The sequence below is a fragment of the Carassius carassius genome, chromosome 37 (genome assembly GCF_963082965.1).
Source record: "Carassius carassius chromosome 37, fCarCar2.1, whole genome shotgun sequence".
In the NCBI taxonomy this organism is placed as follows: domain Eukaryota; kingdom Metazoa; phylum Chordata; class Actinopteri; order Cypriniformes; family Cyprinidae; genus Carassius; species Carassius carassius.
The window spans coordinates 11235658-11249031 of record NC_081791.1 but is presented as its reverse complement, the minus strand read 5'-3'; the positions used below and the strand labels follow the sequence as shown (position 1 = coordinate 11249031).

General features: G+C 36.6%; 1 protein-coding gene across 2 annotated transcripts in view; it reads right to left on the bottom strand.

Moving 5' to 3' along the window:
* The window catches only part of LOC132117995 (laminin subunit alpha-5-like), a 77919-nt gene that overhangs the window by 40009 nt on the left and 24536 nt on the right, over positions 1-13374 (bottom strand). For both annotated transcript variants that reach the window (XM_059527446.1, XM_059527447.1), the window contains exons 4-12: positions 12835-12953; positions 12503-12673; positions 12289-12386; positions 7495-7610; positions 2012-2130; positions 1717-1807; positions 788-922; positions 346-390; positions 94-234 (exon numbers count right to left, since the gene is read on the bottom strand). In XM_059527446.1, coding sequence (XP_059383429.1) covers positions 94-234; positions 346-390; positions 788-922; positions 1717-1807; positions 2012-2130; positions 7495-7610; positions 12289-12386; positions 12503-12673; positions 12835-12953 — 1035 coding nt within the window. The remainder of the gene's footprint in view (positions 1-93; positions 235-345; positions 391-787; positions 923-1716; positions 1808-2011; positions 2131-7494; positions 7611-12288; positions 12387-12502; positions 12674-12834; positions 12954-13374) is intronic.

Sequence of the window (13374 nt, the reverse complement as noted above, 5' to 3'; positions counted from 1 at the left end):
TAATTTGTAATGTAGGCACATGTCTAATACTAACAATAAAAATTAACTGAAATTAACTCTGTGATAATTATAAGCGCCATAAAACGTGCTTACGCTGACAACTGAGGCCGAAGTGACCAGGAAAGCAGGTGTCACAGTGTTCCCCGGTGAATTCAGGTTTACACACACATGTATTGGTGCGAGGGTCCGGCCTACAGGAGTTCCCTTCTGTACCTGCAGCGCTGCACTCACAGTCTGCACAACACAAGAATGTAACAAAACGTATGAGAAATCAGTGAAATGAGAATAAGAATCACATCAGATTCAAATCGAGATGAATCAAACTGAATCAAATCAATGTCTTACTAATGATTTCCCCTGCAGGTCTGGCCTCTCCACTGATGTACCCCTCTGAAAGAAATAAACACAAGCAACTGTATAATAAACAATAAGAATTTCACATATATTTTAGCAAAGGCTACTAGGAGAAAAAAAAATGCAGAAATTATTTAAATGCAAAAAAAAAAAATCATTTTTTTCCATTGCTTGTTTTGATTACTGTGCGTGGACAGAGGCATCACTAGATTTTTGCATAGTTTAGAGTGACAAATCATACCAGAGTACATTGAGGTCAAAATAAGTAGCCGCTACGCAAAATGCGTACAGGTTGGCAGGTCTGCATATATGTACTAAATATTTGTTTGATAGCTGTTAGACATAATTATACATACTGGATGAATTCAACTGAAACATACTGCCTGAAACATTCATGAATGCTTCAAAGATAGACCCACACACAGAGACTTACGGTAGCATTCAGGGAAGCCTTCGTATCCCTCTGCACATGTGTCACAGTTCTCACCGGTGTAGTTGGGTTTACAGTAACAGCGTCCGGTCAGATCCTCACATGTGCCGTCAGTGAACTCAGACTCACACTGACACTCTGCAAAACACATGAGAGAATCAGATAAAACCAAAAAAGAAAGGAACATGCTTCGTCAATGTCTACAGATCACTTAAAGGTATGGTAGGCAGTTTAAGAGAGGCTGGCAATAGCAAGCTAGCTTCGAAAATATAAGATCCCACCCTCTCTGCAAATTACGCTTCAAAGCCACGCCTCCTCCAAAACACAAGACTCCGGCAGACCAGAGGCTAACCAGCGACACGATGAGAGATGGTGTTGGTGGAGGAATGAACGCAACGTTGTCAGATTATCTCATATCTCATTCACCAGTTAGGAAAATTTTCAGTAAAAAGTGAATAATATTACAATAACAAAGCTTTTGAATTTTCGCCCGGTCTGCAATAGCGCAATGGACTGTGCAATCATGTTTGCGTGAACAGGGTTCATTGAAGTATGCAAATACATACGTTGACAGACAGGTAGGAAGGCCTATTGTAATCCTCGGGTAGATGAATATGATTGGACGAACATTTTATGGACCTACTCCTTCCACAGACATTTAGACCACTTAGTGATTGCTTTCAGAATTACTTTCAACCAGCATAACAAAAACGATTTTTAAACCAAATCAACTACCCTGTCTTTAAATGCATGTATACGGTTCAATTTGACTAGTGCTGCTTTTAACGAAAACTATTAAAAATAATTTTCATTAATTGAAAAATGTGAAAATTAAACGATCATTTGAAATGTTGTTTAAAAATGACGAAACGAAGCAATAAAATGACTAATATAAAAATGAATTTATGTTACATAGATCACGGGAGACTCACTTGAACAGGCGAATGGGGACTCAAGAGAATGATCAGGCGATCTGTAATACCCAGGAATGCAGCGCTCACAGTTGTTGCCTGTGGTGTGATGCTGTGAAAGAATAAAAAATCACCAAAATCATAGAATGTATTTGCTAAAACATCAACAGCTGTCCAAGCCTAGTGAGTGTGCAACTGACAACCAAAAATTTTGAATGCACTTATGTTGCACATAAATGCTGTCCAGGTAGGTCTTGAGCCACACACAGTCAATGCATCCGCACCACCATTAGTGTGTTTGTACACCTGAGCCCACCTGGCATTCAACGCACACTCCTCCACCGCTGTATTCTCCCTGCATGTTGAGACTGACTCTCCTCTGCTCGATCTCTGGATCATAGTAGCACTCCGATGAGTGTCTGTGGCAGTTACATGCTGCAAACACACACACAACACACTGAGATTAATAACTTATCTGTCAATGCAGATAGAAACAGGGCAGGACATGCACAAAACACATCAGTGTCCACCTGAAGAGTTCAGACTGTCCCGAGAGGAATGACAGCAGAGAAGGGCAAAAGAAAGAGAAAAGAGAACAGTAATTAGCTAGGAGTGAAGTTGGCATGGGACAAACAAGAGAAAACTGTGAGGGAATGTTTAGATTGCAGCTGGAAATAAAAGTTTATTTTTATACATTTATACATAACACAATAGGTGTGTAAACTTACAAAAATTTACCTTAAAACCAAAATATTAGTTACGACAGTTATTAAGTACTCCAATAGAACTGTAAGTTCTAGGGCCTAAAATGGTTGTCTTATAAGCACCGGGTATACTTCACATTCCGTGTTCCATTCCGTCTCGCGCACAGCCGCGTCCGCACAACTTTCAAAGGCGGATGAGCTAGACATGCAGTACCACTTCTGTTTCATCATTCACCTGACATACATGCACCATCTGAGCGGCCTCAAAAAATTGCCTGCACGCGGATGCCGAAAGTGACATAATGCGGACGGTGCGCAGACGGCCGAAGTGTAAGCTACTTGACCTTTATCAGTGGCGCACGAGATGCGATGACGATGTAAGTGTCATTGCATTATAAGGTTTTTGTTAGCCTATCCAGTTGAAGCAACTAGAAAAAAAGATCTGAAACCCAGCCGTTCACACCAGAATGCATATTTCGCACATTTTCTTGAGGGACACCGTTGGACTCGCGTCTCACACAAGAGAGCTGCATGTTTAGAAAGCTTTAGAAAAACTTTTTATAAACATATCTCGAAACTTTATGTTGGGTATTTCCCCATCCCACTGTATCTCATGTTTTTAAATAAATAAATAAATTATTCTGGGTGACTGGCTTTCCGCCCTTTGTATTTAACTATGCATGCATACATTACGCTGTTTTGTTTATAGTTGTTTTAAGCAACTTATTTAATTAAAATTGGTTTATAAACATTATTTTAAATATTATGTTTGAAGCCAAAAGCTTTTCTTCACCCTAAATGAAATTATGCATTTTAAATTCAAATATGCATTTTTAAATTTCATAATATTTAAGTACAAAATTTGATTTTAGTTTTTCAGCTAGTTTGACAGCGCTAGTAAGTACCACAATAGAATTAGTCATTTTGGTATTAGATGTAGTGGATTATAAACAAAATCTAGTTATGATTTCGCAATACTAACAAATAATAGACTCATGAGACCACGAATACCTGTTAAATATAGCCAACCCAAAACAAATTGTATCTCATGTTTAATCACTACAGAGACATCAGACATCAGCAGCAAATGTCAGAAGGACTAGAAGAGCTAAGGTAGATAAATGAGCACCGGGCACCCGATGATCTCCTGGAGCTCCGAAATCGACATAGCAAATATTTAAATAGGCGTTATCTTTAAAAATAAACTGCAGATTTGCGTTTTAAACAATTACATTATCTCCTGAAAAACTCTTAAAACTACATTTCATGACACAATAACAGTAATATTTAGAAAATTATGCGGGTTTTTGGGCAATGATGTATCACAAGTCCACAAGAACAGACAAGAATGCATATTGAGAAATGGCTATTGTCTGTGTGTAAATATAAATCTATAAAATACACTGTCATATGTTTTTGTGTTTGCGCACTCTGATGTAAATAAGCCCAACACTCACAGCAGAGCAGAACGAGTGAAGATGAAGCTTTATCCCCTTGTATCAGGCAAAAGTGACGATTCTAGTCAACCAATCAACGTTCTGCAGTGAATTTAGCTACACCCTTTAGGTACCCTTTGCTGTGATAGGTACCCCAACAGAAGGGTACCAAAAAAGTGGTACTGTATGGTTTGCTGTTTTGGTACCATTCACAACTTTTGACAGTGGAAGCGGAAATAGTTGTGTACCGTATTGTACTGTACCGAATCATGGAAACGAGCCATAAGAGGGGAGTTCATTTTCAAAAATTAAATTCAGGCCCTGAATAAATGCTTAAATTCCTGATTGGAGTCTTACTATAAATAATTCCACATGATTAAAAGAATGCTTTCTGTGGTCAGCCTCAAAAATCCTGATCGGAGCAGCCCTAGTATTTTTGTCACAATCTCTAGCTGGAGTGCCAGTGAGCTTCGCTAGAGGGCACTCCATCCCAGATTCTACCACTAAATCAAAGATAATCCTTTGCCCAGACTTATCAGCGCTCAATGTTTGCACCTGTGTCTCATTTACCCTGTCTGCTCACCCTGTATAAGTCCGGTTCAGTTTGTCGCAACCTAGTGAAGCTTGCAGGCACTCCAGCTAGAGATTGTGACAATTGTATACAATGTGATAATTCAAATATTGGAATTATATTGGATATTTGCTTTTACCAGATGCTTTTTTTCCAAATTGATTTACAGTGCATTCATGATATATATATATATATATATATATATATATATATATATATATATATATATATTTTACTAGTAGGTATGTTCCCAGGGAATTGAGCCCATGACCTTTTGCGCTACTAACACAATGTTCTACTACTGAGCCACAGTTATACAGTTACCACTGTTATTTAAAGCAACTTTTTACAATTTATTATATTTGTTTTAGTGCTGTCAATTGATTAATCCTGATTAATCGCATCTAAAATAAAAGTTTTTGTTTACATAGTATATGTGTGTACTGCATATATATATATATATATATATATATATATATATATATATATATATATATATATATTTGCACATGCATCTATATATTTAAGAAAAATATGTCATATTTTTATATTAAATATATTTATATAGAAATTAAACAAATATAAATGATGTAAATACATGTAAATATTTTCCAGATATATCATGTGTGTGCATTTATATATACATACATAAACACAATACACACATATATTACATAAAAAAAACTTTTATTTTGGATGCGATTAATCGCGATTAATCGTTTGACAGCAATAATTTATTTATTTAAATATTTATTTTAAATAATTGGTATTCATTCTAAAATAAAGCTAATTTAATTTCAGTTTTTAGCCCAGTAGTCTATCTATCTGTCATTTTTGTGCTATGATTACTTATTTTAAAGTCCGTCAGGAATTTCCATAGACTTTCCATACACTTGAATTAGCAGATTCATTATTAAAACATGAATTTCAGCAGGCTCTGCTCATGTGTTTTTCCATGTTTTTGATAGGACATTAGGTGTGGAATGACTGTGTTTTGTTAGGGTCCTGTCCACTGACAGCAGGTTGAGGATATGGTGACCCGACGCGAGATGAAACAGTGTCTCTGGCTTTACTCAAGCACAGATGTGCTATAAACCTCACTGAGGTCTCTCTCCACACAAATGAGTGGTTTTATATTTGGGAACATAGAGATTAGATTAGGTAAGAAACAGCGGATATCCAACAATATACTCAGAGGAAACGTTTTCCAGTCTGAAATGGCTCCCAATACACAGATAGACACTCAGAGAGTGAGTCTGAGATCCTCTTAAAAGCATTGCGGGACTATTTTTACAGTGTGTGAGAGAAGCCAGACTGGATTAGTGTCTGATTGAGCTCACAGCAGGCTGGAGCTGTTCACACAGACGGCCAGCCTCTCTTATCCACACTGACTCTGATGTCTTACTAAAGCAGAGACTACGCTGATCCTAAACTGACACTATAAACATCCTCATACAATCCAGAATAGAAATCAAAACATCTCCGAGGTCTGAAAGGCTAATATGTATTTACATTTATAAAGCTATCAGGAAGCCACTTTTACTTAAAAAAACACAATATAATAAATTATCAAATTATCTGTTTGTGTGTGTATATATAAAACACTTAACTTTCTAAATTTTCAATTTAAATGTTTTAAATGTGAGTTAAATAACACAATAAAAATAAATAAATACATTATTTAATACATTTTAAATGAAAAATGTATAATGAATCCCTTTTTTAATTAGACAAATTAAGACTGAATAGTTTTTAAAATGTAATAAAATGAATAAATTTATGTTTTTTAATTGACTTTAAATACACACTTTAATTAATCTTTTAAAACTTCAGGAAAAATATATAAAATACCAAAAAAATGTGGTGATAATCACCAGTGTTGGGAACATTACTTTAAAAAAGTAATTAGTTATAGTTACTCACTACTTGTTCCAAAAAGTAACTGAGTTAGTAACTGAATTACTCTATAATAAAAGTAACTCGTTACCAGGGAAAGTAACTATTTGCGTTACTGTAAAAAAAAAAAAAAGTTGCTATATGTCAAAGTATTTTTTTTTTTTAGCAGTTTTCACAAGTAAGTTGAAATAAGTAGAACAGACAGGTGTTCGTACATAACTTTTGAGATTTATTGCATGTCAACAGACAGCAAGAGTTTTATCCTGCACTCTTTGAGAAAAGTGTTTTTGGCCACTAGCTTTGTAGATGCGTGTGTCACACATTACATGCACGTTCTTGCCTTTGACTACAATGAATTTGAAGTAGTGCTTATATCTCCACCTTGAAAATGCCAACTTTTCATCGGATTGCTCCTGACTCGCCATTTCTCCTGCTGCTGCGAATCTCTGTGTAGCTGTTGCGTGTGTGTGACTGTGTGTGTTTGGCGCCGCTGGCGCGTGTGTGTAAAAACACTGGCTCTGATTGGCTACCATGAAACACATGACTCTGCCTTAGCCAATCATAATCGCTTATCTCGTTATTAACCCACCTGCTCACTCGCTGTGTGAGCCAGGGGTGCGTTCGGATTGCATATTAAATCAATGCATAGTAACGCACCGTATTTAACGTTCAGTAACGTTAACGGCGTTGTAACGACGGGAAAAGTAATTAGTTAGATTACCCCGTTACTGAAAAAATAACGTCGTTACCTAACGCCGTTCTTTTAAACGCCGTTATTCCAAACACTGATAATCACATAGTCTTTCACTTTGGTTAGAATGACACAATTTTAAACAATAAAAATTGGAGAATGTAGGTAGAGAAACTTGTGAGTAAAATTGTAAAGACAGAGAAGAGATCACAGTCCCAGACAGAGATCATTCAAGTTTCTGAGTTTGAGTGAAGATATTTTGACCTTTCTGAAAAGTCTCACTCATACCTAGTGATTAAATGTCACGTCTATTAATGCATAAAAAAGAGCACTGCTAGACAGAATGAAGAAAATGCTGTTCTGCCATAAAGAAAGGAAGGCAGAAAAAGTCTCCCACAAGAGAGAAATCATGTTTTGAGAACAATGTTGTCAAGGAGAGGCCCTACAGGTACTAAATCCTTGTTTTGTTGGCTCACTGGACGCAGAGAGAGGAAAACTCACGTTCACATTCATTGGCACTGTAAGTCGTGGCTGGTTTCCATGGATACTGGTTGAAGCCGGGGCAACAGCGATCGCATGACAGACCGCAAGTGTTGTGCTGGCAGTCACACTGAAGCCTGACATAAAAACACAGAGCACAGGTTTACAATCACACAATCACACCTTAAAACCTAAAACTTGCTGTGTGCTTTTGAGATATTTGAGCAATTTTCAAATATAACTCATTCTTTTGTTATATTTATGTGAACAGAATTGTATCATGTTTTTTATATAGAAATTCCCACTCGTCTTCTTTCTGTCCCAATCTTGAGGGGCAACTCTATGTACAAATTCTCAAGTACTTCATGTCTATGGGCCTCAAATGAGCTACACAAGAGCTTTTATTCAAGTGTCTAAACTTCTCACTGATCTTGCTGCTTCCAGGAAAAGAATGAATTAAGGAGGGAAGCCGAGAGAGTCTTTAAAACCTGACAGTCTGAACGGGTTAAGTTTTTCACGCTTTTCCTCCATCATCTGAAATGCTAATAGATTTAGCTGAGACTCAGTGGTCTGCTCATGGGTGCCTGCATTCACACGTTTCTTCATAAATCTACACAGCAGACAGGTAACAACTGCTACAGCATTACATATACCACATTCATACAATCAAGAAAATATTTTTTTGTATGAATCAAATTATACAAATTCATACTTAATTACCAAATCGTACAATAGTTGCATGTAAGAGCAGTGGCATGTGACCAAAAGTGCAATTCTAACTGGCTAACCCATTTTCTTTGCAGTGCAATGGAAAAGAGAGTAATAATTGTTGCATTGACTGCATGTGAATATTTGTATGGGTCTTAAAAAAACTGAATGGATGCTGTTCCCTCAAATTAAAATGTCTGCCATACTGAATTTTCGTACCAAACATTCGTCTTGAAGTGTACAGGCCTTGAAGGGATAATTCACCCAAAAATTAACATTCTGTCATTAATTACTCACCCTCATGTCGTTCTAAACCTGTAAGACCTTCATTCATCTTTATAACACAAATTAAGATATTTTTGATGAAATCCAAGAGCTTCGTGACCCTGCATATACAGCAACACAACTACCTCATTCAAGGTCCAGAAAGGTAGTAATGACATCGTTAAAGTAGTCCATGTGATGTCAGTAGTTTAACCTGAATTTAATGAAGCTACGAAAATAAGTTTTGTGCACAAAACAAATTGTTTTTTTGGGGGGTGAACAACACCTTTAATGGAGTGTAAGATCCATAAGAAGTCTTAAAAGTAAATCACAAGATCATAAAATAAAACTTCTGATATGTTCAATCTCATCAGTTTCTACAATGTTCCCTCCAGTCTTGCACATTTTTACTTTCACTCGTTTGAGCACTAATGACTGCACACATATGGAAGGACGCACATTTGCACTCAAGTTTGCATTTTAATTTCCCTGAATCTGTTTGGATGGTTCAGCTTGAGCGGCAGTTTAACCCTTCATTAACACCCAGCCACAATCAGAGCAAGTGTTCCAGAGCCTCACTTCAGATGAGCTACAGCCAACCATACTAACCAACCCCATCCACAGTCTATTAACCCTCCTCTGCCCTCTAGATCTCCTCTAAGACTTTAACACACATGCCTGAATGTCTTAAGCTTCAAGTTCAGCTAACAGCATGGAAAAAGTTATCTCACTACACATATCTTCCCATTAATCAACCGCACACTGACATCAGTTTAACTCCTGATACCTGTGGGGCAAACAGGTGCACCTGGGAAGCTTAGGTGGAGCACGCTTTAGTGATTGACCTCTGACCTTCAGCGTCTGACTCATTCTTTGGGTCATACTCATTTAGCTCTGTCAATCAAAACCCTCCACCATTCACTATCTGTATTCATTCAGTCATTCAGTTATCGGCAAGAAGTCTCTTATGCTCACCAAGGCGGCATTTATTTGATCAAAAATGCAGTGACAACAGTAATATTGTGAAATGTTACTACAACTAAAAATAACTGTTTACTATTTTAATACATTTAAAAATTTAAATAGCTGAACTTTCAGCATCATTACTCCAGTCAACTGGTTTTGTCTTTTTAACTGAATACAAACTTTATTAAAACTACTCTTAAAAATGTTTACCATTGTATAATGTCTATCATTTTACATACTATAAAACATTTTTTTATCATTATTTCTGTATTCTCATAGCTTCATAGCTTCATAAAATTACAGTTGAACCACTGATGCCACATGGATTATTTTAGCAATGGCCTCACTATCTTTCTGGGACTTGAACGTGTCAGTTGTGTTGCTGTCTATGGAGGGTCAGAAAGCTCTCGGATTTCATCAAAAATATCTTGATTTGTGTTCCGAAGATGAACAAAGCTCTTACAGGTTTGGAACGACATGAGGCTGAGTAATGAATGACAGAAATGTCATTTTTGGGTGAACTAACCCTTTAATTCCACCCTTTGTATAATAAAGAAATCACCACAGAAACACTCAGTTAAATTGCCAACACCTAGAAAAAAAGTGTGTTGCATGTTGAAGTATACAGGTGTGACAGTCTCAGAGGAAAACATCTGGTCTTCTATATCCCCATCGCATGTATATCAGTAAAAGTCCACAATATCAGTTACACACACACGTAATCCATTTCCTATACAGAGGAAATCACAAAGAACAGCAGATTGAACAGAGATCCAAGAAGGTTATGAAAGCTCTCCCTCCTCTCCAAACGCAATGTTAGCATCTGTTTCTTGTTGCTATGATCTCTATTAACCCTCTGGGTTTTGATAAGTCCCTCACAGGACAGTTTCTTTTTTCAAACTGACACATCTGACACCTTCCAGGTGGTTTATATTCCTGTTTGCTCACACCGAACGCTGCAGGAATCTGTGGAATGACCGAATACAGTCTCAGACTATTTATCAGCGGGGACAAAAACTATGACCGGCGGATCTTGATTACGACATACAAAGAGCCAGGAAAATCTCTCAAGATTCCTGAAATATTACATAAACAGCGTGATCTGCTTTATGTCCAAAGGTCTGCTGCACTAGAGGACCACACAACATATCCTTCTGAGGATTTCGCTTAAATGTCTGTAAGATTTCATTACTCTTTAACTTCTGGAACATGATAAAAGCAGCAAAAAACTCAACCCACTGGACACATTCCACGAAAACTTCTACAAAACATTTTACAATAAACTGAGAGAAAGCTGCTCTGACTATGAGCCTTCAAGCTGAAAACCTTAGTGCAAATATCCTGATCTGGCATTGGTTGTTTTGCAGCATTAGAGACCCTGTGGTTATTTTCTAAAACTCTGGATTACATAATAGCTCTTGTTAAAATGTTGTGCTTGAGGTAAAATAATATTGTAAGGTGAAAATATGTGCAAAAAGATGAGAAACAAGCAAGTAAAGACCTGGAGCAGCATGTATGTGCCTGTGCTAGTGGTCTGCTGTGCGAGTGGAAACTAAGGGTAAATTTAACACCCGCGGGGTACAGGAAAGAGCAGTTTGATTTCAGCCTCCTGCTTTGGCACACACACATTTACAGAAAGAAATGGTCCTCAGATCTTAGTCTGTGAAATATTTGAATATAAGCGAGACTGTAGCAATAACATTTGCTTACTGATGATGAAAGTGTAATTGCATCTTACCAAACTCTAACAGTTTTAAATGACATCATTACGTGGAATTGAGTGGTAACAACATGGCAAAATATTTGTAAATGACTACAGTACTATTAAAACGTTTCGGGACGGATGGATTCTGTGAAGTTACTGTGAAAAACTGCGACCGAGCAACCAAGACATCTTCCCAAATTCGTAATGAGAATCATTTATACATTTGCATGCTGTTGTCAACAAAAAGAAGCACTGAGATCTTCCTGCGGGTTTCTGCCAAAATAAAGGCAGAGAAAAAGCAACAACTCCATCAACATTCATAAATGATAGTATTGTAATTTTACTGTCGTTCTGTAAAATAAAATGAAAAAGACAATAACAATGTTAATAATAATTACCCTACAACAGCTCGATTATTAAATTTATTCCCACTTCAAATTGGGATCTGTAATATTTTCTAATGTTTTAAAAGAAGTCTCTTTTGCTCAGCAAGGCTTCCTTTATTTGTACAGTAAAAAAAAATACATGCCCGATTCAAGTCTCAAAAATGGACATTTATTTATATTAATTTAAATTTAAATTGTGCTTTGTTGGTATAATGTCTGCTAGAATGTTACAAAAAAATACATTCGGTGTTAAGTAAATATTTGTAAATTGTTGTTTTTTAACTTTTTTTAAAAGCAGGACAAAACAGTAAAAAGCACATTTTGGCAATTTGATTAATGCAATGTTGAAAAAAAAAAGGCAAAATAGGCCTACATGGGGAAAAACGTGAAAACCATGTTCAGTATTCGGCCTTCGGCCCAGTGTGAATTTTCATTTCAGTGCATGCCTAATTCTTATTCGTATTTATGTTGAAAACCAAACATTGCTTTTCAGGATTCTTTAAAAGGACAGTTAATGATGACTCAATTTTAATTTTGGGTGAACTATCCCTGTAATTAATTAATTTTGTAAGATTTAATGTCTTCAGTTACTTTTGATCAATTTAATGCATCCTTGCTGCATAGAAGTATAATTAAATAAATTAGTTAAAAGTAGTTAAAGAAGGGGTTTCAGGCAAGTAATATTTGTATAACTTCTTGTGGCACATGCAGCCTGGCAGGATGTTCACATGTTTGATGGTGCGAAGATGTAAGTTCTGACTTCAGATATTGTTAAAATTCACTAACTTGTATGGGTCGTTGGGATCTTGGGCATTACAGGCCTCAGCGTGGCCATTACACACACATCTCCCTCCAACACTGATGTCCTTAATACTGTAGTAATACTGAAGAAAAAAAATGCAGATAATATGTTACAGTTAGAATAATTGCTGGTTTTAAACATGCATCTGATGGAGCTTTGTTTGACAACTTCTGACATTTGATAAAAACTGAATCCTACTCTTCGTGTGACGGTGGGGTCTCTCAGGGCTTTGCCCATCAGGTGTCCCAGCAGCGTGTTGGTGCGCAGGAAGCGCAGGCGGATGTTGGTGGCCTTGGTGAACTCCCTCAGAACAGGAGAGTAGGAGAAGTTCATGGCTCCTGGACGTCCGTTCACCAGAGACACCACAACCTGGACAAGTGTGAGAGTGATTAAGGAATCATAAAAAGTCAGACATCACAATATCACAATAATACCTAAAGTATAAGTACTATAAGGGCTTCTACAGAGATATGAGCAGGAAAATGAAGTCAGTGGGCAAGTGTCTGGACAGAGTTTGTCTGTGTCCGTACCTCTCCATTCTCCAAAGGGACAATGCGTGAGTACTCTGTTGTGCAGATGATATCGTCATCATGGTTGATCCTCTCGATAGTCCTCTGGCCAAACCGCTCGATACAGTCTCTCTTAGAGGCTGCAGCAAAAACAGAGACACGAAGAAATCAGAGAAAATATCAAAGGAAATGTGAAACATAAACATAACTTAATAATATAAACATTTATTTTAATAACATAATAATTTGAATTAATACAAATGTAAATTATATTTATATTAAATTCAATTTTATAAAATATAACAGTAAAAATGCCATTCAAAATAATAAAAATGATTAATTAAACATAAAGATAATATAAAGTATTATATACAAGCAATTAATTTTTTTTCCCCAACAAAATAAATAATTTATTATTAATAATGAATGCAAGGCTGAGTCTCTAGACTGAATATCATCTATAATATCTACCACTTATAAAGTCACACTGTAATCTGTCACATTGTTCTCTCTTCTCTCCATCTTTCTGCAGCTTTTTGTGTATGTATGTGGGCTGATGGA